This window comes from Salmo salar, chromosome ssa04, assembly GCF_905237065.1.
Source record: "Salmo salar chromosome ssa04, Ssal_v3.1, whole genome shotgun sequence".
NCBI lineage: Eukaryota > Metazoa > Chordata > Actinopteri > Salmoniformes > Salmonidae > Salmo > Salmo salar.
The window spans coordinates 42,170,658-42,196,568 of NC_059445.1; the positions used below are offsets into that span (position 1 = coordinate 42,170,658).

The 25,911-nt window shown below is 49.6% G+C and overlaps 1 protein-coding gene across 6 annotated transcripts in view; it reads left to right on the forward strand.

The window, feature by feature from the left end:
• The window catches only part of LOC106603118 (spectrin beta chain, non-erythrocytic 1), a 96,985-nt gene extending 71,274 nt beyond the window's left edge, over positions 1-25,711 (forward strand). For 2 of the 6 annotated variants that reach the window (XM_014196369.2, XM_014196372.2), the window contains 35 exons: positions 1,165-1,256; positions 1,687-1,767; positions 2,845-2,960; positions 4,606-4,718; positions 4,793-4,980; positions 5,150-5,267; positions 5,594-5,752; positions 6,154-6,456; positions 7,163-7,316; positions 7,525-7,919; positions 8,037-8,300; positions 8,550-8,761; positions 10,118-10,255; positions 10,597-10,816; positions 10,990-11,526; positions 11,615-11,908; positions 12,057-12,203; positions 12,316-12,579; positions 12,737-12,967; positions 13,057-13,146; positions 13,242-13,532; positions 13,668-13,798; positions 13,946-14,150; positions 14,411-14,785; positions 17,329-17,573; positions 17,667-17,805; positions 18,662-18,746; positions 18,886-19,082; positions 19,226-19,338; positions 19,425-19,500; positions 19,910-19,999; positions 20,835-21,010; positions 21,272-21,466; positions 21,568-21,610; positions 21,702-25,711. In XM_014196369.2, coding sequence (XP_014051844.2) covers positions 1,165-1,256; positions 1,687-1,767; positions 2,845-2,960; positions 4,606-4,718; positions 4,793-4,980; positions 5,150-5,267; positions 5,594-5,752; positions 6,154-6,456; positions 7,163-7,316; positions 7,525-7,919; positions 8,037-8,300; positions 8,550-8,761; positions 10,118-10,255; positions 10,597-10,816; positions 10,990-11,526; positions 11,615-11,908; positions 12,057-12,203; positions 12,316-12,579; positions 12,737-12,967; positions 13,057-13,146; positions 13,242-13,532; positions 13,668-13,798; positions 13,946-14,150; positions 14,411-14,785; positions 17,329-17,573; positions 17,667-17,805; positions 18,662-18,746; positions 18,886-19,082; positions 19,226-19,338; positions 19,425-19,500; positions 19,910-19,999; positions 20,835-21,010; positions 21,272-21,466; positions 21,568-21,610; positions 21,702-21,920 — 6,696 coding nt within the window. In that variant the 3' untranslated portion in view covers positions 21,921-25,711. The remainder of the gene's footprint in view (positions 1-1,164; positions 1,257-1,686; positions 1,768-2,844; positions 2,961-4,605; positions 4,719-4,792; positions 4,981-5,149; positions 5,268-5,593; positions 5,753-6,153; positions 6,457-7,162; positions 7,317-7,524; positions 7,920-8,036; positions 8,301-8,549; positions 8,762-10,117; positions 10,256-10,596; positions 10,817-10,989; positions 11,527-11,614; positions 11,909-12,056; positions 12,204-12,315; positions 12,580-12,736; positions 12,968-13,056; positions 13,147-13,241; positions 13,533-13,667; positions 13,799-13,945; positions 14,151-14,410; positions 14,786-17,328; positions 17,574-17,666; positions 17,806-18,661; positions 18,747-18,885; positions 19,083-19,225; positions 19,339-19,424; positions 19,501-19,909; positions 20,000-20,834; positions 21,011-21,271; positions 21,467-21,567; positions 21,611-21,701) is intronic. The other 4 variants (XM_045716943.1, XM_014196374.2, XM_014196370.2 and 1 more) reach the window with 3 other exon arrangements.
• Positions 25,712-25,911: the final 200 nt, after the last annotated feature.

Genomic DNA, 25,911 nt, shown 5'->3' on the forward strand with positions numbered 1-25,911 from the left:
CGGGGGGGGGCAGCATCATGTTGTGGGGGTGCTTTGCTGCAGGAGGGAGTGGTGCACTTCACAAAATAGACGGCATCATGAGGCAGGAAAATTATCTGGAAATATTGAAGCAACATCTCAAGACATCAGTCAGGAAGTTAAAGCTTGGTTGCAAATGGGTCTTCCAAATGGACAATGACCCCAAGCATACTTCCAAAGTTGTGGGAAAATTGCTTAAGGTCAACAAAGTCAAGGTATTGGAGTGGCCATCACAAAGCCCTGACCTCAATCCCATGGAAAGTTTGTGGGCAGAACTGAAAAAGCATGTGCGAGCAAGGAGGCCTACAAACCTGACTCAGTTACCCCAGCTCTGTCAGGAGGAATGGGCCAAAATTCACCCAATTTATTGTGGGAAGCTTGTGGAAGGCTACCCGAAACGTTTGACCCAAGTTAAACAATTTAAAGGCAATGCTACCAAATACTAATTGAGTGTATGCAAACTTCTGACCCACTGGGAATGTGATGAAAGAAATAAAAGCTGAAATAAATTATTCTCTCTACTATTTTTCTGACATTTCACATTCTTAAAATATAGTGGTGATCCTAACTGACCAAAGACAGAGAATTTTTACTAGGATTAAATATCAGGAATTGTGTAAAACTGAGTTTAAATGTATTTGGCTGAGGTGTATGTAAACTTCCGACTTCAACTGTATATGAATAATGTGTAAATCGTATTTTTGTTGTCTCTTAGTGTCTTTCCTTTATTACTCTGTTTAATTTAACGGAATCGTATGTTTTGTCTTACTGTTCCGTACTTTGTCATGTATTTGTACAGTTTATGTGGAGTTAATGGGGACCCTAAGAAACGTAACTAAACCACCATTCTGTGGTATTCTGGGACGACTGTGGTTTCAGATTATGTAAATATTCGAATGATATTTCAGCGTAAAATTTTTTTCTTCTCCTTTTTTTTTAAATGACATAATTACAAAAAAAACATCAAATGAATCGGCCCTAATCTCTGCTCTATTGTTTGACTGATAGGTTTGATGATAAATCACAATCCAAATACAAAGCTGCATGTAAGACTGATTTCAGTGAAGTCTTAATTACCCAGAGAGAGAGAGCTGGCTGAAGTGTTAAGTAGGCAGTGTGTCTGAGGGTACTCTGCTCTGCTAACAGATCCAGGACATCAGTGTGGAGACTGAGGATAACAAGGAGAAGAAGTCTGCCAAAGAGGCCCTGCTTCTCTGGTGCCAGATGAAGACCGCTGGGTGAGAAGGGGGAGAGAAACTGGGGAGAGTGAGAGGGGGGAGCGAGACATGTTCAATGTTCAAGGATGTGCAAGCAATGTTCAGTATGATAGAAATGAAATGTGAAATGATTAGAGATTTGAAGAACGTTGGGTTTCGAGAGCTTGGGACTATAATGTTCAAAATGTAGATATTGACATAGCCTTGTTTTGTTCAGTGTTGTCCACTTTATATAGTACTCGAACTACCACAATTCATGTTCAGTTCAAAAGAATACAAGAAACATTTGTCACCATTCAAACCAATTACGGTTCAGAGATTTAAAGCCAATTATCTCAGAATCATATTTTTGCATATGGAACCTTATCGTCCCAAGATCTCGGGTTTGTCAACATCAAAATAACCTAGGTACTGTGTCGTTGATGAATGAGCTGTGACCTTGTCCCTGCAGGTACCCCAACGTCAACGTTCACAACTTCACCACCAGCTGGAGAGACGGCCTGGCGTTCAACGCAATCGTGCACAAACACAGGTCAACGCCCTTCCTCTCTGTCACACTGTATGAAATGCTTCAGTCACTCATTTCAACAGTAGGCGCTGACATTGTCCATTACCTGACGCGCTTCCTGTGTGTTGTGACATAATCAGTCCAATACCGTAGCCTGTTGTACTTGCAGTGCGTTTCAGAAATAGGCTACCTGTTAGGTGACTATCCCCGTTCTCTATTTGGGTTTGACCCTCTTTTCAAACCCTCTACACTTTGGATAAGTGGATACAAATAAATTGGAATAAGTTGACCTAGATAACAGAAATAAAACCCACTGGTTTAGCATGTAAGGCAATGCCTGGTGACTCAACGCTGCCCACTGCTGGTGGCTCCTACTGCGTTACAGTGGGAGACGGGCCTCGAGAGCGTCGGGCCTTATCATGACTACAACTCTATAACAAATGGAAGACAATGTATTATTCTCATCGTTGACTCTTTATTTCTCACCTGAGGCTCAAAGTACGAGCAGATTTGAAATATGCTCTGAATGTGCTACAAGGCAATCATGTTAATTCTGTCACTGCCCTTTTTTTCTTATCTGATCCTATTCAAAGTGGAGCTGAGGGAGTGGAAGGGAGGATTGTTTCTTCAGAGCAGTTCTAATGTCGACGTTGACATGGTCCACAGTTACCGTAGAACTCACAGAATCATGGTGACATGTTGATGAAGATGCTATCTATCAGTCAATTGAAATACATTCATTAGGCCTTAATCTATGGATTTCATATGACTGGGCAGAGGCGCAGCCATGCGTGGGCGTTGGAGGGCATAGGCCCACTGACTTAGCAGCCAGGCCCACCCACTGCAGAGCCAGGCCCAGCTTTATTACAGACAGAAATACTCCTCAGCGCACCCCCCCCCAAGCGATCCTGCCAGGTGAAGAAGCCAGATGCGGTGGTCCTGGGCTGGCGCGGTTACACGTGGTCTGTGATAGTGAGGCCGGGTCGACGTACTGCCAAATTGTCTAAAATGACATGGGACCAACACTTGTTGGGTTTTATATTTTTGTTCAGTATATATGCGATTCCTTTCATTAAAAGCGACACCTGTGTTCCCTTCCAGACCGGACGTGATTGAGTTTGACAGCCTGAAGCGATCCAACGCCCACTACAACCTCCAGAATGCCTTCAACACCGCAGAGAATAAGCTGGGCCTCACCAAACTCCTGGACCCAGAAGGTGAGTCTGGTCAGAGCTCTGAGACAGGACATGGGTTGGGTTGTGTGTGTCCTCTGCCTTCCCCCAATGGCTAATGGCCACCAAGACCGTGCTCCTGTCCTGTACCGGGATAGCTGGACGTGGGGAGGGAGGATTACTGGAATGAATTAAAGCTTAAGTGAGAATAGGCACCGTATGGTCTGGCTGGGCACGGGACAGGGCTTAATGATGCCCTCTGACATCACAGAGGAAGTCCATACATGGTGAGGGGTCGGCAATGCTCCAGGGCCATCAATCAGGGCAGATTTAGAGAAGAGCAACGTGTGTTTAAGTTTTTAATTGACTGGGTTGAGATGGGAGTGTGTGTGTGGGCGGGTCTGTCTGTCTGTGTGTGGGCGGGTCTGTCTGTCTGTGTGTGGGCGGGTCTGTCTGTCTGTCTGTGTGTGGGCGGGTCTGTGTGTGGGCGGGTCTGTCTGTCTGTGTGTGGGCGGGTCTGTCTGTGTGTGGGCGGGTCTGTCTGTCTGTGTGTGGGCGGGTCTGTCTGTCTGTGTGTGGGCGGGTCTGTCTGTCTGTGTGTGGGCGGGTCTGTCTGTCTGTCTGTGTGTGGGCGGGTCTGTCTGTCTGTGTGTGTGTGGGCGGGTCTGTCTGTCTGTGTGTGGGCGGGTCTGTCTGTCTGTGTGTGTGTGGGCGGGTCTGTCTGTCTGTCTGTGTGTGGGCGGGTCTGTCTGTCTGTGTGTGGGCGGGTCTGTCTGTGTGGGCGGGTCTGTCTGTCTGTGTGTGGGCGGGTCTGTCTGTCTGTGTGGGCGGGTCTGTCTGTGTGGGCGGGTCTGTCTGTGTGGGCGGGTCTGTCTGTCTGTGTGTGTGGGTGGGTCTGTCTGTCTGTGTGTGTGGGCGGGTCTGTCTGTGTGTGTGTGGGCGGGTCTGTCTGTGTGTGTGTGTGGGCGGGTCTGTCTGTGTGTGTGTGTGGGCGGGTCTGTCTGTGTGTGTGTGTGGGCGGGTCTGTCTGTGTGTGTGTGTGGGCGGGTCTGTCTGTGTGTGTGTGTGGGCGGGTCTGTCTGTGTGTGTGTGTGGGCGGGTCTGTCTGTGTGTGTGTGTGGGCGGGTCTGTCTGTCTGTGTGTGTGTGGGCGGGTCTGTCTGTCTGTGTGTGTGTGGGCGGGTCTGTCTGTCTGTGTGTGTGTGGGCGGGTCTGTCTGTGTGGGGGGGCGGGGTCTGTCTGTGTGGGGGGGCGGGGTCTGTGTGTGGGGGGTCTATGTGTGTGGGGGCGGGTCTGTGTGGGGGCGGCTGGGTGGGTGTGTGTGGGGGGGGCGGGCGGGGGTGTGTGTGTGTGGTTGGGGGTGTGTGTGTGTGTGTGTGGTTGGGGGTGTGTGTGTGTGGGGTCGTGTGTGTGTGTGTGTGTGTGTGTGGGGTCGTGTCTGTGTGGGGGCGGGTCTGTCTGTCTGTGGGCGGGCGACTGTGGGGGCTTGTCTGTGTGTGTGTGGGGGGGGCTTGTCTGTGTGTGTGTGTGTGGGGGGGGGGTGTCTGTGTGTGTGGGGGGGCGTGGCTCTGTGTATGTGTCTGTCTGTGTATGTGTATGCAGAAGTGTGTGGAAATGAAATGTGGAGCACAGTGAAAGGATCAAGTGTAAATGAACTTCAGTGCTGAAGTATTGGCTGTCTCTCTTTCCAGATGTCAACGTTGACCAGCCGGATGAGAAGTCCATCATCACCTACGTGGCCACCTACTACCACTACTTCTCCAAGATGAAGGCCCTGGCTGTGGAGGGCAAGAGGGTTGGCAAGGTGGGGTACAACGGCTGTGTGTGTGGGCCTGTTACTGTTCTTGGGGCCCATCTTACCTCTTCTCTCCCTCCCAGGTGCTGGACTATGCCATTGAGGCTGACCAGCTGGTTGGGAACTATGAGAGCCTGGCGTCAGAGCTGCTGCAGTGGATCGAGCAGACCATTCTGACCCTGAACGACCGGCAGCTGGCCAACTCCCTGAGCGCCGTGCAGAACCAGCTGCAAGCCTTCAACACCTACCGCACCGTGGAGAAACCCCCTAAGTAAGACGGGGATACACCGCTGGGGGGAATTTAAGAACTGGGATGATGTTCTAGAATTGAACATAAATCTCAAGTTAACAGATATACATTTTCCAGCAGGTTGGAATCATAACTGCATGTATTCAATGGTTGGTTAGGTGTCTGACCTGGCTGTGTTGCTGTTCCTCAGGTTCACAGAGAAAGGCAACCTGGAGGTGCTGCTGTTCACCATCCAGAGCAAGATGAGAGCCAACAACCAGAAGGTGTACATACCCAGAGAGGGCAAGCTCATCTCTGACATAAACAAGGTATCACTGTCACTCTATTGTCCACCCACAGGGCACCTGAGGTGTTACCTTTAGTCCAATGGCAAGAAGTTTCTACAGAACAAATTCTTAGGCCCCTCCATGTTTGTTCCATTTGCTTCCGTTTGGGGTTCTGTTTGCTTCCTAATGAATACACCCTCTGGTGACACTGATGCCTTGTATGAAGGTGCAGTTACTTCCTGTTTAAATGCATGACGAGAGTAGAGCTTTGATAAACACCAGTTGACCCTACAGCCGTCTAGGATCATGAATAACACCCCTGGTTTAAGAGACACCTCCGACTTGCTGTGTTCTGATTGGCTCTGCAGGCGTGGGAGCGCCTGGAGAAGGCGGAGCACGAGCGGGAGCTGGCGCTGAGGAACGAGCTGATTCGCCAGGAGAAGCTGGAGATGCTTGCCGCTCGTTTCGACCGCAAGGCCGCCATGAGGGAGACCTGGCTGAGCGAGAACCAGCGGCTCGTCTCTCAGGTGACACACACACACACACACACACACACCCCTGACCTTGAACTGGCAAGGCAGGCGAGGAAGGATGGCGGTTATATTGTCTGTCTCTGTTGTCCACAGCCCAGAGATCACAGTAGTCGTAGGTGATGGTTGTGATGACTTTATTTTGATGGCGTGGACGGGCTTAGCGTCCTGCTGTCCTGCAGACAAGCCACTCTAATTATCTCAGTGAGGCAGGGGGGAGGGATTATCTACGCTTGTTCAGTAGCTTTATCACTGTCATAATTGCTACTGTCATGAGGTTATTAAACAGGCTACCGTTGTATGCATTTGAAAACGCTGACCATTTTGATCACAGATCATTTCATGACCAGTGCACACGCTGACCTCTTCTAACCTCAAACTGTCCTCTTGTCCCACAGGACAACTTTGGCGTGGACCTGGGAGCGGTGGACGCGGCGACTCGTAAACACGAGGCCATCGAGACGGACATCGGGGCATACGGGGAGCGCGTGGCGGCCGTGGAGGCGGTGGCCAGGGAGCTGGAGGCGGAGAACTACCACGACGTGCGCCGTGTGCTGGCGAGGAGGGACAACGTGCTGCGGCTGTGGGAGTACCTGAAGGAGCTGTTAGCCGCTCGCAGGGAGAGACTCAACGCACACCGAGACCTGCAGAGACTGCTGCAGGAGATGAGATCCATCATGGACTGGATGGGAGAGATGAAGGTACTGGAACATTATTCTCCCAGTGTACAAAATGCACACTTGGTCATGCTGTTCATCTCACACTATCAACGCTGCATGCCAGTCCAAACTCAAATTACTCCTTTCAAAATGGCGGCTTCTCCTGGGTGTGATGGGTTACAGAGGTTGATTGAGGTGGTCCTGACTAGGAGAGTCTGACAGTGTATTCTTAGCTCTTGGTCTCAGCTGATTCTCTTTCCCCTGCCTACCTTAAAGGGATACTTTGAGAATTTGGGCAATGAGGCCCTTTATCTACTTCCCCAGAGTCAGACGAACTAGTGGATATCATTTTTGTCTCCGTGTCCAGTATGAAGGAAGTTAGCATTGGCTCGCGAAACTACCTCTAACTGGCGTTACCCATAGACTTCGTCATTGCGCTATCTACTAGCAGTCATTGCACCTCAGAGAGATGGTATTGGGATTCAGAGAGCCTCACCTCATCAAACCCAAATGAGCGCTCTGTTTTCTAAAGATAAAGTCTCACTTATCAGTCGGCACAAAAGCTGGCCCCTCATTTACGATATTGACGGCTTGACTTAATCTATGTCTCTTAGTGATTGCTGCAGCTATGTCTTTTACTAATGCTCCCTGCCATTAGCATCTCATTAGCGGCACATATTAACTACTTGCAATCCAGACATGGTGACTGAATGTGTTTCTAACCTCTTCCTGCTCTGTGCTCTCTCAGGGTCGTCTGCAGTCCCAGGACAGTGGGAAGCACCTGCACGATGTGGAGGACCTGCTGCAGACTCACAACCTGGTGGAGGCAGACATCTCAGCCCAGGCAGAGGGGGTCCGCGGGGTCCAGGGGGCCGCTCAGCGCTTCACCTCGGACCAACAGGGTGAGACTACAGACCTGCGCACCCTCACTAATATACACATGACAGTCAGTTACTGCGTACGTGTGATTATGGTAAAGATAGCGTTCGACGACTATGCACTGTGCAGCTTTCATGCATCACGTAACTTATGAGGAGGAAGGAATTTCTGGATTTATTTGGATGCCTCTTCACCGATAACCATTTAGCTAATTCCCCTTATCTCTCTCAGTCTACAAACCGTGTGAGCCGGCGCTGGTGGGAGAGAAGGTGTCTCTGCTAGGGCGGGCCTATGAGGAGCTGGGCCAGCTGGCTGAGGAGCGGAGGGTGCGCCTCGAGGATTCACGGCGCCTCTGGCAGTTCCTGTGGGAGCTGGGAGAGGAGGCGGCCTGGATCAGAGAGCAGGAGCAGATCCTGTCAGGAGGAGACTGTGGCCGCGACCTCGCCTCTGCCCTGCACCTCCTCAGCAAGCACGAGGCCTTCAGGGACGAGATGGCAGCCCGCTACGGCCCTCTGGGCAACAGCATCGCCGCCGGACAGACCCTGGTGGAGGAGGGACACATTGGAGCCCCAGAGTGCACTGAGAGGATCGGGGACGTCCGCGCTCAGTGGGCACACCTGGAGAAGGTGAGCAGGCAGAGGAAAGGAGGTAGACCGGTCTGGAGAGAGAGAATGAATTGATCGATTTCAGAAGTGGTTCCTCTTGTTTATATGCTGATTCCTTCTCTCCCCCTCCATCCCCAGACGTCCCAGCTGAGGGAGCAGCAGCTGAAGGAGGCGGTGGCCCTGCACCAGTTCCAGACGGATGCCAACGACATGGAGGCCTGGATCCTGGAGACGCTGCGCCAGGTGTCCAGCCAGGAGGTGGGCCACGACGAGTTCTCCACCCAGACCTTGGCCCGCAAGCAGAGGGAGGTGGAGGAGGAGATCCAGAGCCACCGCACCCTCATCGACTCCCTGCACGAGCAGGCCCTCAGCCTGCCCCCGGTCCATGCTAACTCCCCTCAGGTCAGTTACCCCTGGAACAGCATATCAACCAACGCTCACTAGGCTAGTGCACCGTGCTGTTTCTCCCTCTATTGCTCTCTCTCTCTGACACACACAAACACTGGTCCATACATATTACATAAAGACTCTCAATGTCTCCACTTTTAAGTGAGACATATTTTATTTATCGCTCCCACCTTGACTTGTTATTGACTCTGCTCGGAGGAGCGTCCTCTGACTGAGTGGTTGTTGCCATCTGGCTGTGTGTAGGTAGAGGGCCGTCTGCCTGCCATAGAGCAGCGTTACCACGAGCTGGAGGCCCTGTCTGCGTCGCGGCGTCAGGCCCTGGAGGGGGCGCTGGCCCTCTACCGCATGTACAGCGAGGCGGGCGCCTGCCAGCTGTGGGTGGGGGAGAAGGAACAGTGGCTGGACGGCATGCAGATCCCCACCAAACTGGAAGACCTGGAGGTGGTGCAGCAGAGGTGAGCTGGGGAAGGGAGGAGTGTTCCAACGATGGGATAGGAAGGAAGAGGTGGTCATTAGGCAGTGATTTAAATAGCCTTTTGACTTCATATGGATCAGCATCCCACCTCGACAACTTCCGGTGAAATTGTAGTGCGCCAAATTCAAATTAAATTACTATAAATATTTAACTTTCATGAAATCACAAGTGCAATACATCAAATAAAGCTTAACTTGTTGTTAATCCAGCCGCCATGTCAGATTTCAAAAAGGCTTTACGGCGAAAGCAAACCATGCGATTATCTGAGGACAGCGCTTAGCACACAAAACAGTACAAACAGTTAGCAGCCAAATAGATTAGTCACAAAAGTCAGAAATAGCAATAAAATTAATCACTTACCTTTGATGATCTTCGTATGGTTGCACTCAAGACTCCCAGTTACACAATAAATGTTCGATTAAGTGCCTCTTTATATCCAAAAACCTACATTTTGTTGGCGCGTTTTGTTCAGTAATCTCAATGGCTCAAATGTGGTCACAACGAGCAGACCAAATTCTAAATAGTATCCGTAAAGTTCATAGAAACATGTCAAACGATGTTTATAATCAATCCTCAGGTTGTTTTTAGCCTAAATAATCGATAATATTTCAACCGGACAATAGCGTCGTCAATATAAAAGGAAAAACAAGAAAGGTGCGCTCTCGGTCGTGCGCAGTAACCAGCTCTGGGGACATCCCAGGGTCCACTCACTCAATGTGGTCATTCTCCCTCATTTTTCAGAATAAAAGCCTGAAACAATATCTAAAGACTGTTCACAACTAGTGGAAGCCATAGGGAACTCAATCTGGGTCATAACCATTTATATGGTGGATAGGCTTTCAATGGAAAAACACCCATTTCAAAATAATGGCACTACCTGGATGGATTTTCCTCAGGTTTTCACCTGCCATATCAGTTCTGTTATACTCACAGACATTATTTTAACAGTTTTGGAAACTTTAGAGTTTTTTTCTATCCAAATCTACCAATTATATGCATATCCTAGCTTCTGGGCCTGAGTAGCAGGCAGTTTACTTTGGGCACGCTTTTCATCCAGAATTCCGAATGCTGCCCCCATCCTAAAAAAGCTAATTTGGTATTGATCTGTGTACTCTGATCATTGTGCTTCGTTAAGTGGAGTGGATATCAAACTGAATCTCTCCTTTTTACAGTACAGATGTGAATTCGGGTCTTTTTTTGGTGGAATGGCAGAACAACGTTTGGGGGATAGAAGCTCTTCCTATGATAATATTTCCCTTCTAATCTCCATTGTAGAGACAAAGCAATGGGAACATGAGATAGAGTGTTGAATGTACATCCCTGTGTGTGGCTGCAGGTTCGAGACCCTGGAGCCTGAGATGAACAACCTGGGGACTCGTATCTCTGATGTCAACCAGGTGGCCCAACAGCTGCTGGGATCAGACAACCGCAGCAAAGAGCAGATCCACCAGACGCAAGACCAGCTCAACAACAGGTTAGTAGTACTCAACATGATGCCTCTCAGGCATGCAAATACACAGCCCAGAACAAGTACTTTTATTTGAATGGTTATTTGTAAGAACCAAATAGTCGACCAAATTGTATTTGAGTATTTTCAAATACCTGGGTTAAATGCATGGGAGTGTTTTTGACTCTGTGTATTTCTTTTCAAATAAAACATATCTGAATACTTCAAGATATTTGAAATAGTATTTGAACCCAGGTCTGATACACTCACATGAAAAACACATATACCCTCTGATGCATAGCCAATACATTGTATGAAGTGAGCAGTGGAAACAGGTCATTGAGACTTCCCCTTGCTCTGGTCCCCAGGTGGAAGGAGTTCCAGCGTCTGGCGGACCAGAGGAAACAGGCCCTGGAATCGGCCCTCAACATCCAGAACTACCACCTGGAGTGTAACGAGATCCAGAGCTGGATGAGAGAGAAGACCAAGGTGATCGAGTCCACCGAGAGCCTGGGCAATGACCTGGCTGGTGTCATGGCCCTGCAGCGTAAACTCACCGGCATGGAGAGAGACCTGGAGGCCATTCAGGTACGGCAGGGAGACGGGTCAAAGGTTATGGAGGTGGACAAAGTTAAACCACAGCATCAGATAATGTTTTATAGTGATCAGTTGAGTCATTAACTGGTTCACGTCAGTACTTTTATCATTTTATGCCATATGATGTTGGTGACACTATTTGTCTATTTTCCATATCTTTTCAGGGTAAGTTGGACGACCTGAAGAAGGAGGCAGAGAAGCTGGCTGAGGAGCACCCGGACCAGGCAGAGGAGATCCATGCCCACCTGGGGGAGATCCAGGAAGTGTGGCAGGAGCTCAACGCCACCATGAAGCGGCGTGAGGAGTCTCTGGGCGAGGCCAGCAAGCTGCAGGGCTTCCTCCGGGACCTGGATGACTTTCAGTCCTGGCTGTCCCGCACACAGACCGCCGTGGCGTCCGAGGACATCCCCACCTCGCTGCCAGAGGCTGAGGGCCTGCTCTCCCAGCACGAGAGCATCAAGAACGAGGTGGACAACTACAAGGAGGACTATGAGAAGATGCGGGCGGTGGGTGACGAGGTGACCCAGGGCCAAACGGACGCCCAGTACATGTTCCTGGCCCAGAGGCTGCAGTCGCTGGACACCGGCTGGCACGAGCTGCGCCGGATGTGGGAGAACCGCCACAGCCTTCTGGCCCAAGCCTTCGACTTCCAGAGCTTCCTGAGGGACGTCAAGCAGGCTGAGGGTTTCCTCAACAGCCAGGTGAGGACCAGGACACCAGTGGAGAAGAATCAAAGACATCTATTGTCTATCTCGATGATGTTACTAATAGTTCTCTCTCCTTCTGTAGGAGTATGTGCTGTCCCACACTGAGATGCCCTCCAGCCTGCAGGGGGCAGAGGAGGCCATCAAGAAGCACGAGGACTTCCTGACCACCATGGAGGCCAGCGAGGAGAAGATCACGGGCGTGGTGGAGGCCGGACGCCGCCTGGTCAACGACCTTAACGCCAACTCTGACAAGATCCAGGAGAAGGCCGACTCCATCCAGGAGAGACATCAGAAGAATAGGGAAGCTGCAAATGAACTCCTGTCTAAACTGAAGGACAACCGCGAACTTCAGCACTTCCTGCAGGACGGACAGGAGGTACGAATCGCCAACTGTTACAATAATAATGGCGGTGTGATACATTTTGACACTGTTTGCCTTGTAGTACATTTTTTAAAATAAAACCACAGTCAAAGCAATTATCCTGAGGCACATGCATTGAGTAATATCATTTTTCTCTCTGCAGCTGACTCTGTGGATCAATGAGAAGATGCTGACAGCTCAGGACATGTCGTACGACGAGGCCAGGAACCTCCACAGCAAGTGGCAGAAACACCAGGCCTTCATGGCTGAGCTGGCCTCCAACAAAGACTGGCTGGATAAGATCGATAAGGTATGATCATAAAACTATTATACGATGAAAATAATAAGTGGAAAAAGCAGTCCAAAAGATGTGGGTGCCAGTATTCATGCTTTTTCTAACCCCTTCCCCATGCCCCTGTTAGGAGGGCCAGGCCCTGGTGACAGAGAAGCCGGAGCTTCAGCCTGTAGTCCAGCAAACTCTGGAGGGCCTGCAGAGCCAATGGGAAGAGCTAGAGAACACTACACGCACCAAGGCTCAGTGCCTCTTCGATGCCAACAGGGCAGAGCTCTTCACCCAGAGCTGCTCTGCTCTGGACGTGTGGCTGAAGAACCTGTCAGGGCAGCTTCAGAGCGACGACTTCGGCAAGGACCTGACCTCCGTCAACATCCTGCTCAAGAAGCACCAGGTGGGTGACATTACACTGTCGAAGCCAGTTGCCATACTCCTTTGTGACCATTTGCGTGGAGAAGTGTCCGTATCGAAATGAAAGAGTAATAACAAACGTGTGTGTGTGTGTGTGTGTGTGTGTGTGTGTGTGTGTGTGTGTGTGTGTGTGTGTGTAGATGCTGGAGCACCAGATGGAGGTGCGTGAGAAGGAGGTGCAGTCGCTGCAGTCCCAGGCGCTGGCGCTGTCCCAGGAAGATGCTGGTGGGGCCGTGGTGGAGGTGGACAGCCAGCAGAGACGTGTCACTGACAGCTTCTCCCAGCTCCAGGACCCCCTCAACCAGAGGAGGCAACAGCTGCTGGCTTCCAAGGAGGCCCACCAGTTCAACAGAGACCTGGAGGATGAGATTGTGAGTGGGACCACCTGACTCTAAATACAGAGATGTACAAAATCATCATGGTTTTTTAATTTACTTCCTCCTGTCTGTCGGTCAATTAGCTATGGGTGAAGGAGAGGATGCCCCTGGCCACATCCACAGACCATGGGAAGGACTTGTCCAGTGTGCAGCTTCTCATCAAGAAGAACCAGGTACACAGATGAGAGAGGAATTTTAGGGAAGAGTCTGGACAGTAGGAGGGAAAATAATGCAACACTGCAACACCTTTTATTGTTCTGTTTTCCAGACTTTGCAGAAGGAGATCCAGGGCCACCAGCCCCGTATCGATGACATCCAGACCCACCGCAGGGGGATGTCCCCAGGGCAGGAGGAGATGGACGGGGGGAGGCAGTCTGCTCTGGAGGGCCGTCTGGCGGAGCTCCGAGACTCCTGGGCCCAGCTCATCGCTGAGACGGACGAGCGCCACGCCCGGCTGGTGGAGGCCAACCGCGCCCAGCAGTTCTACACCGACGCTGCCGAGGCCGAGGCCTGGATGGGAGAGCAGGAGCTACACATGATGTCAGAGGAGAAGGCCAAGGTGAGAGGAGAGACAGGCGGAAGTTAAGCTCCGTCTGTCTTAATGGAGTCTATCGTGCGCTCTCTACTGCTGTGTCCCTGGCTTAATGGCGCTAACTCCATCTCTGTAACGTGTGTGTGTGTGTGTGTGACCCAGGATGAGCAGAGTGCTCTGGTGATGGTGAAGAAGCACCAGATATTAGAACAGACCCTGGAGGACTACGCCCAGCCCATCCACCAGCTGGCCAACAGCAGCCGCACCATGATGACCAGCGAACACCCAGAGAGGTGAAGGGTGGGGGAGGGCAGTTAAAAGCTAAATACATCAAACTAATGCCACTTCGCAATAGGATTTAACTACAGCCACAATGTCTCAGTCATTACAACTGGCCTGACTCACTCACTCACACACATATATATATTCCCTGCTGTTAGCGAGCGTATCAACCTACGGCAAGCCCAGGTGGACAAGCTGTACGCGGGGCTGAAGGACCTGGCTGAGGAGCGTCGTGGGCGTCTGCAGGAGAGGCTGAGGCTGACCCAGCTGAAGAGAGAGGTGGACGACCTGGAGCAGTGGATCGCTGAGAGGGAGGTGGTGGCTGGATCCCATGAGCTGGGACAGGACTACGAACATGTCACCGTGAGTGGCTTCCTTTCACTTCCTCATACGTTCAATTACGTACTAACACAACACACACACACACACACTTAGTAACACAACACACACACACACTTAGTAACACAACACACACACACACTTAGTAACACAACACACACACACACTTAGTAACACAACACACAGGCACTAATTGCTCACCGGCAACTTATTTTTTCTTCTGTCAGCTACCTATGATGATAACCTGGGATTGTTGTCCATATTTAAACCTCTTCTCCTCTCAGATGCTGCGGGACAAGTTCCGGGAGTTTGCTCGGGACACAAGCACCATCGGCCAGGAGCGCGTGGACGGCGTTAACGGGCTGGCCGATGACCTCATCGAGTCGGGTCACCCTGAGAACGCCAGCGTGGCGGAGTGGAAGGACGGTCTGAACGAGGCGTGGGCCGACCTGCTGGAGCTGATCGACACGCGCACCCAGATGCTGGCCGCCTCCTACGAGCTGCACCGCTTCCACCAAGACGCCCGCGAGGCGCTGGGGAGGGTCCGGGAGAAGAAGGAGGCGCTGCCCTCTGACCTGGGCCGTGACCTCAACACCGTCCAGCACCTCCACCGACAGCACACCGCCTACGAGCACGACATCCAGGCCCTCAGCGGACAGGTAGGCTGCTGCTCTTTTAAACTTCTGGCTGCACAATGAATTTCCCTTCGGGACAATAAAGATATTGAATTCAATTGGATGAACTCGGCACCATATCAAATCAAATTTATTTGTCACATGGTTAGCAGGTGTTAATGCAAGTGTAGCGAAATGCTTGTGCTTCTAGTTCCGACCATGCAGTAATATCTAACAAGTAATCTACCAATTCCACAACAACTACCTTATACACACAAGTGTTAAGGAATTAATACGAATATGTACATACAAATATATAGATGAGTGATGGCCGAACGGCATAGGCAAGATGTAATAGATGGTATAGAGTACAGTATATACATATGAGATGAGTAATGTAGGTTATGAAAACATAGTGGCATTGTTTAAAGTGGCTAGTGATACATTTAGTTACATCAAGATGGCAATATGCAGTAGATGGTATAGCGTACAATATATACATATGAGATGAGTAATGTAGGTTATGAGAACATTATATAAAGTGGCATTGTTTAAAGTGGCTAGTGATATACATTTAATTATATCAAGGTGGCAAGATGCAGTAGATGGTATAGCGTACAGTATATACATATGACATGAATAATGTAGGTTATGTAAACATTATCTAATATAAATAATATAAAGTGGCAAGCGATAAATTGATTTACATCAATTTTCCCATTATTAAAGTGGCTGGAGTTGAGTCAGTATGTTGGCAGCAGCCACTCAATGTCAGTGATGGCTGTTTAACAGTCTGATGGCCTTGAGATAGAAGCTGTTTTTCAGTCTCTCTGTGCCAGCTTTGATGCACCTGTACTGACCTCGCCTTCTGGATGTTAGCGGGGTGAACAGGCAGTGGCTCGGGTGGTTGCTGTCTTTGATGATCTTCTTGGCCTTCCTGTGACATCGGGGGGTGTAGGTGTCCTGGAGGGCAAGTAGTTTGCCCCCGGTGATGTGTTGTGCCGACTGCACTACCCTCTGGAGAGCCTTGCGGTTGAGGGAGGTGCTGTTGCCGTACCAGGCGGTGATACAGCCCGACAGGATGTTCTCGATTGTGCACCTGTAAAAGTTGACAAGCTGAATTTCTTCAGCCTCCTGAGGTTGAAGAGGCGCTGCTGCGCCTTCTTCACCACGCTGTCTGTGTGGGTGGACCATTTCAGTTTGTCAGTGATGTGTACGCCGAGGAACTTAAAACTCTCCATCTTCTCCACTACTGTCCCATCAATGTGGATAGGGGAGTGCTCCCTTTGCTGTTTCCTGAAGTCCACGATCATCTCCTGTGTTTTGTTGACGTTGAGCATGAGGTTATTTTCCTGACACCACACTCCGAGGGCCCTCATCTCCTCCCTGTAGGCCGTCTCGTCGTTGTTGGTAATCAAGCCTACCACTGTAGTGTCGTCTGCAAACTTGATGATTGAGTTGGAGGTGTGCATGGCCACGCTGTCATGAGTGAACAGGGAGTACAGGAGAGGGCTGAGAACGCACCCTTGTGGGGCCCCAGTGTTGGGGATCAGTGGGGTGGAGACGTTGTTTCCTACCCTCACCACCTGGTGGCGGCCTGTCAGGAAGTCCAGGACCCAGTTGCACAGGGCAAGGTTGAGACCCAGGGTCTCGAGCTTAATGACGAGTTTGGAGGGTACTATGGTGTTAAATGCTGAGCTGTAGTCGATGAACAGCCTTCTTACATAGGTATTCCTCTTGTCCAGATGGGTTAGGGCAGTGTGATGGCGATTGCGTCGTCTGTGGACCTATTGGGTCGGTAAGCAAATTGGAGTGGGTATCATGTAGGGTGGAGGTGATATGGTCCTTGACTAGTCTCTCAAAGCACTTCATGATGACAGAAGTGAGTGCTACAGGGCGGTAGTCATTTAGCTCAGTTACCTTAGCTTTCTTGTGATCAGGAACAATGGTGGCCCTCTTGAAACATGGGGACAGCAGACTGGGATAAGGATTGATTGAATAGCTGGTCTGCGCATGCTCTGAGGACGCGGCTGGGGATGCCGTCTGGGCCTGCAGCCTTGCGAGGGTTTTACTCACGTTGGCTGCAGTGAAGGAGAGCCCGCAGGTTTTGGTAGCGGGCCGTGTCAGTGGCACTGTATTGTCCTCAAAGCGAGCAAAGAAGTTGTTCAATCTGTCTGGGAGCAAGGCATCGCGATCCGCGACGGGGCTGGTTTGTCTTTTGTAGTCTGTGATTGACTGTCGACCCTGCCACATACCTCTCGTGTCTGAGCCGTTGAATTGCGACTCCACTTTCTCTCTGTACTGAGGCTTAGCTTGTTTGATTCCCTTGCGGAGGGAATAGCTACACTGTTTGTATTCGGTCATATCACCAGTGTACAGGGATACTTACAGGAACACCAGTGGGAGAAATAATGTCATTACACACACTTTAGCACACCATCCCACAGTAGAATATTAGATTTAGTGCATTGTGAGGGCTGCTTTTCAGACTAGTACAAGGAGCTATCAGAAATGTGTCAGAGCACATGAGGTGGCAGGTTAATGGTTTTCAGGATCCCTTCTGAGCCGGATGCCTCCTCCGACCCCAGGTGAACCAGGTGCAGGACGACGCGGCGCGGCTGCAGAAGGCCTACGCCGGGGAAAAGGCCGAGGAGATCCACCGGAGCGAGCGTTCGGTCACTGAAGCCTGGGAGGGTCTGCTGGGGGCCGGCCAGGCTCGCCGACACGTCCTGCTGGACACCGTGGAGAAGTTCCGCTTCGTCAACATGGTGCGTGACCTCATGCTGTGGATGGACGGGGTCAACCTGCAGATCGACGCCCACGACAGCCCCAGGTGAGACCTGACCTTTACCTCCGTTCTGTCATCGTTGTCCTCAATGTTTTTATTACGGTTTAACGCTGTATTTCTTCCCCCTCTCTCCGTCAGGGACGTGTCCTCTGCAGGGTTGGTCATAGCCAACCATCAGGACATCAAGTCTGAGATCGAGACCCGGGCAGACAGCTTCACCACCTGCATTGAGATGGGACACTCTCTCATCAACAACAACCACTATGCAGCTGATGAGGTATGGGCCACGTCACCCTTACGTCACATACTGGACACCCACATTTGGATTTAGTCAAGGGATTAGGACAAAAGCTAATGTAAAAGGTGTGTTTATGCGAATCAAAACGTTTTGTCACGTGCTACGTAAACGACAGGTGTAGGCTAACGGTGAAATGCTTCCCAAAAATGCAGAAAGAAAACAATTGAAAAATAATAAGACGAGGAATAAATCCACAGTAAGTAGTGATTAACATGGCTATATACTCACGGTACCAGTACCGAGTCCATGTGCAGGGGTACGAGGTAATTGGGGTAGATATGTACATATAGGGAGGGGTAAAGTGACGACTAGGCAACAGGATAGATAATAAACCGTAGCAGCAGCGCATGTGTTGAGTCAAAAGGGTTAGGGCAAAAGGGGGTACCGCTTGCCGGGCGGAAGCCGAGAGAACAGTCTATGGCTTGGGTGGTTGGAGTCTTTTTCCGGGCCTTCCTTTCACACCGCCTGATATAGAGGTCCTGGATGGCAGGGAGCTCGGTCCCAGTGATGTACTGGACTGACCGCACCACCCTCTGTAGCACCATGTAATCGAGGGCGGTGATGTTGCCATACCAAGCAGTGATGCAGCCAGTCAAGATGCTCTCAATGGTGCAGCTGTAGAACTTTTTGAGGATTTTCCGGCCCATGCCAAACCTGTTCAAACTCCTGAGGTTTCTTCACAACTGCGCGCGGACCATTTGAAGTTGTTAGTCTTACTGACGTTGAGAGAGAGGTTGTTCCGGCCCCACACCGACCAGGCCTACCACCGTCGTGTCGGCGGTGTCCCTGGGTGTGTATTGCAGCTTGTTCATGCAGTGTTACTGACATCCCATAGATCCTGGAGAAACTGGACCAGCTCCAGGGCAAGAGGGACGAGATCAGCAACAAGTGGCAGGACAAGATGGACCACCTCCTGATAGGTATGTGGACTTCAGGGTGTTTTTTTTAATTCATTCATGAATTTATTTTGCGTTTGTCTGTTTTAACACGTGTGGTAGTTAGGGTGTTTGCTCGTGATATTTTCATGGTTACTCATCTATTTTCTGGTTTCTGTCTCAGTTCTGGAGGTGCTGCAGTTTGGCCGGGATGCGTGCGTGGCAGAGACATGGCTGGCAGGCCAGGAGCCCCTGGTGCGGGGGGCCGAGCTGGGCTCTAACGTGGACGAGGTGGAGAGCCTGATCAAACGCCACGAGGCCTTCGAGAAGCTGGCCGCCGGCTGGGAGGAACGCTTCACCCTGCTGGAGAAACTCACCACGGTGAGGAGGACTGGGGGGGGGGGGGGTTGCAAATGGGAAGATGGTGGGTTGGCAGGAGTTGGGAGAAGGCATGTACTTGGCATTGTTAGGAAGGTAGGGAAACGTCTCCTCTGAACAGCCACTAACCTGGGCTTCCATTTCAGCTGGAGGAGCAGGAGATCCAGAGGAGGGAGGAGGAGGAGAGGGCGAGGCGAACCCCCACTCCACCCCCGACAGAAGAGGTGGCCCCGTCTGAGGCCGAAACACATGATGCCAGGTAAGACTGGAGAGACTCCTAGTAATCAGAGATATTTGATGTTCTCCCCTCGTTCTCATGCTCATTTCCCCTTCTGTGTAACCCAGGACCAGCCTAGACCAGACCACACTGAACCAGTCAGTATCAGTGAATGGAGTCCACAGCTACCAGGACACCTCCCAGGTGAGAGAGGACATTGAGACATACTGTATCTAATCAAAGGTTCTCACCTCCTGTTTAATTTCCTCAAATTAAACAACTGACTGAAATGGTTCCAGATTTTCACCGCAGTATGAAGTGTTTTTTTCATGTTTTATGTCTTGCTCCTCTTCCTGTTGTCCTGTTCATATGTTTGAGGAGATGTGAATGAAAGATTTTAAATGTTCTATGTGTGAGAGAATGTTACGTCTTTGACATAACTGAAACCAAGCGTGTATATGTTCGTCGTGAGTCCGTTTCCCCGTTTATGTGATTGTGTCCCTTTGTCGTGTGTGTGCGTCAGGGTCTGTTTCAAACGCATTAGCACAGAGTAACATGCTGTCTCCTAGCACAAGGACTTCTTAACAATGACTCGTTGCGTCTTTACCTGCAGTCGTTATCAGTATCATCAGTGTCAGTGGAAAAGAAAGAGAAGTGTGAACCTGTCTCTAAACCTGTGTCTAAGCCAAAGCATCCGCTGCGCGTGAGTACCTATCCTAGCCCTAGCCTAGCTTCCTCATCCCATCCCGCAGTACCTCTGCATGACCTACTAGAGGGCGCCATCGTCCTCTGTCACTGTGCCATTGCTTTATTTGATTTTGAAGATGTACAGTCCCCGCAGCTGTTGAGGCAGTCATGCCTCACAGAGATTCATGATATCATTTGGTGTCACCAGAAGTATCAGAGGCTCTCAAGCCTTTGGTGCTGTTCCATTTGTACCCATCTTCAAAATGACCAGGACATGAGTGTTTGTAAGGGTAGTAGTAGTTTTCAGTTCCAAGCTATTGTTAGTATGAGGTGATGAGGGTTGTCCCTGGGTGGGCTGTGCCTAGCTTGGGGGGGTTGTTTTGAATGGGGTGTTAGTAGGGGGAGAAAAAAAAATTTGACGAGAGGAAATGTTGATTTCCTTTCAAATTGAAATTGAAGTTTTGGCAGGAAACAAAGATAACAATGCCACACCCCCTCTACAAAAAGCAAGCATGTATCTTAGCAACAGTATGAGAATGCTTTCTGCTGCGTTTGTCATGTTCCAGTAAGACTGTGAGTGACATTCAGATGAGGGTTGACCCTCCTTCTGTGGGGTTGGAGCTGTTCTCCATGTGTCTGTTGTCTGTTAGCGTGTTTCTGTGTCGTCCTGTATGTGTTTCTTTTTGTCCATCCTTTTCAAAGCTACCATCTAGTGGCTGTGGATATGGACATTTAGCTGTTGTCTCGTTTTGTCAAGTTCCGACAGACAGTCAATGACTGGTATTACGCCGCATGGCTTCTAGGGGTCGTTGTGGCCTTGTGTCCTGACTGCCTTGTGTCTTGGATGACAGGGTTCTGAGTCCGACTCTGTGAATGGTCCGGGGAGAGACAGCGGGCTGGCGTCTTCACGCCTGGACCCGTCTGCCACGCTACCCAGCAAGGGAGACGACGCTGGCACAGACGCCATGGAAGGCCTGCTCTACCGCAAGCAGGAGATGGAGACCCACGCCAAGAGGGCAGCTAGCAGGTGAGATACCGCGACGGGAGTTGGGCACGGGGCATGGAGGGGCGTCTTGGCGTGAGCGTGGGAGTGCCATGAAGTGTAAATGGAGAGCCCTAGGTTATATAGACTAATACGAGCAAAAACAACACCAACATAAAAAGTTAGATGTGGGATTTTTGGAGTGTCTATTTTTTTGATGAAGAAAATAGCCTTTTGTGTGTGGCCGTGAACTCTTTGATGTCCCTAACCTTTTCAGGCGCATGCCTGCATGCCTTCCGCCAACAGCTTCTCTCTCTCTTCCCATAGGTCCTGGCAGAATGTCTACTGCGTTCTGCGTAAGGGCAGCCTGGGCTTCTACAAGGACCAGAAGAGCGCCTCCAACGGGATCCCCTACCACGGAGAAGTCCCCATCAGCCTGGGAGAGGCTGTGTGTGAGGTGGCGCACGACTACAAGAAGAGGAAACACGTCTTCAAGCTACGGTGAGAGAGAGGAAACGTGACGGTTTGAATAGAGAATAGTCTTGTAAACTCAATTAAATTGTGATGTGCATCTATACTGACCTGGCTTTTCTCTTGTGCAGGCTAGGGGATGGTAAGGAGTTCCTGTTCCAAGCTAAAGATGAGGTGAGTGTCACATTTGAACCCAAACAAGATTCTGATGCTCCTCTGGTGTTTCCCCCCTACTGAGGACTAACCCTGCGTTTGTCTGTCCCAGCCGGAGATGGCCTCGTGGATCCACTCCATTCAAAGCTCCATCCCAGCAGGGGGGTCAGGAGACCGCTCCCCCGGAGGCCCCAGGGCCCTGAGCCGAGCCATGACTATGCCCCCCATCTCCCCAAGCTCAGCAGAGGCTGCAGGGGTCACCATGCGCAACAAGGAGGGCAAGGAGAAGGACCGCGAAAAGAGGTTCAGCTTCTTTGGCAAGAAGAAATAAAACGTCTGGAGAATAACAACATCAAGGAAAATGATATTTGTCGAAATTCCACCAAACTGAAACGGGCAGAAAGGAAAACAGTCTTGTGGCATAAACGCATCGCTCTCAGCCTTGGTCCTAAGGAGTTTGTCAACAACTATGTGGCACACACAGAGCTTGCTCTTTCTCCCTCTCTTCTCCCTCTCTTTCTCTCTCTCCATTTGTCTTCTTTCCCTCTCATATCGCTCTTTTCCTTTCCATTTCTCACATTAGATTCATCCTACCAATGTAAGCCCTTGTCTATAGCGTCAATGGCATTTTCAGACAAGAAGCTGGGTTTGTTGATCAGTCACTAATAAGAACTCTTTGACCTCATCGCTGGGGGGAACCAAGGTGTTTGTGGGGAGATGAGAGGCAGGGCTGGTTAGCATTGGCAGAGCCAAGAGCCTATGAGGCCCCTAAGAGTCAATTCTCTTCCATTCACCCACATTGGATTCTGTTTAAAATGAATTCTTCCTCGACCAGTTTTTAGATGGGTAATCTGCTCTAATGCTGTTTTACCAATAAAAGAGAATCCATGGACCACGGTAGAGGGTGCTGTCCCCTCACGTCCCCTCTCCCAGTCTCTCTCTCTCCCCCCCCTCCTTGGGAAGGACCACATCATTTTTGGGACGCTGGCGTTATTAACGTTACCAATAATTATTGCTGTTATTATAATGATTATTTATCTTTTTGCTGTTGCAAGCTTGAGGGGGGGGGGGAAAGAAGTTATATAAAGAGTATGTCAGTGGATGTATTGAGTCATGTTGAGAAACAACAAGTTGGTTTAATTCACGGGACCACGTTGGTCTTGTTTCTGTTTGTATCGTTTTCAGTTTGAGGTGGGGTTTTTTTTTTTTTTTAAAGAAAGCTCAGTAAATTTTAGCAGTGTGCAGTTAAGTGATTTTCACCAGTGCAGAATGATAGATATATTTAAAGTGGTTTTCTTTTAACTTGGAATTGTACCCGTTTGATCTTGTTCTTCTGCAGGATTATTTCTCCTTTGATTGTGAGTTTCCTTGTTTCTTTTTGAAGCGGAGAGGTTTAGTTTTCTAGTGAGTGTGAGAGTTGTGGTGCTGTGGGTTTTGCACGTTTCTGTTCTAAATTAGACGTGTCCAGTTGGATGCTGCTTTTCTGACTTCACACACACACGCGCAGATATATACACACAGAGATAAACACACACTTAAAGAAGTTGTTAGGATGGCTTTCTAGAAGTATTCTTAAAATGTAGATGACAATATGCTAATGAATGAATTAAATGGTTTTCAGACTTCCCGTTTCACTCTTCCTCACCTCCTCTTCCTCTGTCTGTTGTTTTGGTATGTGATGGCAGAGGGGCACGTTAACACGGTTTAACACTGCCAGTGCCCAACACTAGAGAGGATTGTAAGCAGAAGCACATCCATGTGGCATAGGGTGGTCTAGTAGGTGGGTGGGTGGGTGGGTGGGTGGGTGGGGGGTCATTACAGGTGGGTTAGGGTCGGGGCTCTGAGGGGGGGGATGATGAGAGTAGAGGATCAGAAGGTGATGTGCTGGACGAGGGAGAGGAGGAGTACTGAGCCTTACTGCAGCCCACAGACTTAAGAACCCTTTATTAGCCCAGTCGCTCCTTGAGTAGCGCTTAATCACAAAGGCGAGATTTTTCGCTCACCTAACAAATGTCCGAATGTGCCCCTTGGCGTTGACGCAGTGTACGTCTATGGATTCTGTACCCAGGCACCATAGGCCACATGGAGACAGGCCCAGCCGCAACAGCGATAGGAGGAAGTGAAATGCAGGCAAAGCTCAGTTGGATTGGAAAAGGCGTAACCATGGATCGCTTTCCTCACTTGATGGTAAACGATAGAGAGAATAGTCTTAAGGTGTTTTGCCGGAGAGCTTTGAGCTCCTCCGTGTGTTGGCGTGACCTCATGTAGGATTGTACCCGTCTGCGTCTCATTGTTGTCTCCAATTCTCACCTGGTTAGATTTTCTAGGTACATGAGATTTCCCCGTAAGCCATGTATGGCATGATACCATGAAGCCCATGCTGTGGAGGGCGGAGTATTACACAGGAATGCACAGGTGTATCATTAGCCGTTTGGAAATAATTCCCATAGGGCAAAAAGAAAATGGTTAAACGATATTAAACGACAGTAAAGATGACATTGATGCGTAGATAGCGAGTCCTGGCACAGTGAGTGATTTTATTTCCTTGTCTGAGACGGGTGGAAGTTTTTCCTGTATAAGACGGCTCTCTAAACATGGCAGAATCCTGGAGCCTCAATTCTTGCGGGCAATGGTATCTGTTAGTCAATGATAGGCTTATCTGGGGTGAGGGTGTGGCGTATCAAAGCCCTGTTAGGTTACTGTTTGACCGATGGGTCACCCTAAACCAGAGATGGAAAGAACAAGTGTCAGAAATGTGCAGCTTTCCAACAGGCAAGACTATTGAACTATTGGCCCTTCAGTCCAATGCAGTCGGTGTGATTTGGGGTAAATAAGCTTGACCCATAATACCTGAGGCTGTAGAATATGCAGTTGACTGCTTTGTCTGCCTTGGTTTGTATCCCAGCTGTGAGCCTGAGCTATTGGTCTCAGCCTAATGTACTGAGCTGAACCTCTGTCTTCTTAATCACAGTTCCAAGCCCGCTGACCTGTTCAATGAGGCAAAAAAAACATCAAAGTCAGCGACGCTCAGAGTAGAATGGAGTGAGCCATGCTCTGTCAACATTCACTGTGACAAACTACTACCAGGGCAGCCAGTGCTGGATGGGCCACAGCACTTCAACAAGTAGCTTGTGTAGCCCTCTACTGGGCCCACTGCTCCCACAGTGACCCAGTTCAAGACACGAGCAGGTTCCCCAGACCCATTTCAATTCTCTGAGGATGAGTCTAGCACTGTATGTTCTAGTATAACTTCTTATGAATGTTAATGGCTCTTAATAAGGTGAGTTGGCCAAATTGGTCATGTGATGCAAACGGACATGTTACTTGGAGCCACTATTTCACATACATACACACTACCTTTCTCTCTGTCTCGCTCTCTCTGTCTCGCTCTCTCTCTCTCACATACACACACACACACACACACACACACACACACACACACAGTCTGATATACTAAGGTAGAATGACTCTGGCCTTCCAGCCAAGCAGAAATATGTGGCGCTGGTTGTGATTTGGTGCCAGACTTGGGTTGTTCACTCTCCGTGTGTTACTGGTGAGCTTTGACCAGAAAAGGATTGTATTATTGAGGGTGATGAGAGAGGATTTTGGGGAGTTTTAAAAGTTAAAGTGGAACACCTAAAAAGTTATCTTGGTCTCTTATTTGAAGAGGAAAAGAAATACAGTATACATTAACCAGAGGACTGATGGCAAATTTGAGCTTCCTTTTTCTAGAGTTAGACAGCAGATGTGCTGTCTCGCGGGGTTCTTGTATTTTCTCATCCAGTGGTCTGATCTGTTCTGCAGCGTTTGATAAGCCTGTTCACCCGCTCTCATTTCTAATTTCTTTGAAGAATCTAAGTTCCTCCTTCTGTGACTTAACTAATTCCGAGTTAATACCACAGCTATGATTTATTATTATTGCTACTGTTATTACTACTACTGTTACTCCTGTTACTTATTACTTTAACTAGAACTGCTGTCCATTTTTCAGGTATGTGTCTAATACCAGACCCTTCCACAAGATGTCAGTGTGCTGTGGAGCATTTTCATTACAGATTGAAAATAATGTTTGTTGACTTGTATCTTCATATTAGGAATAATAAAACCTGGTTTAAAAGGAAACAAGGAAGTACAGCTGTGGTGTTATTTATATCATTTTGTTGTCGGTGATCATCACTGTGTTTTGATGGTAGTAGATTTCTCTAAAGTTATCCACGTGTAAAAAGCGAATGTATTCTATACAATTGTGTCCCTGGAGTTCTAGTCCTTGACCTCTTCCGTGACCAGCCTGTGTGGAAAGGGGACTCTTCCGTGACCAGCCT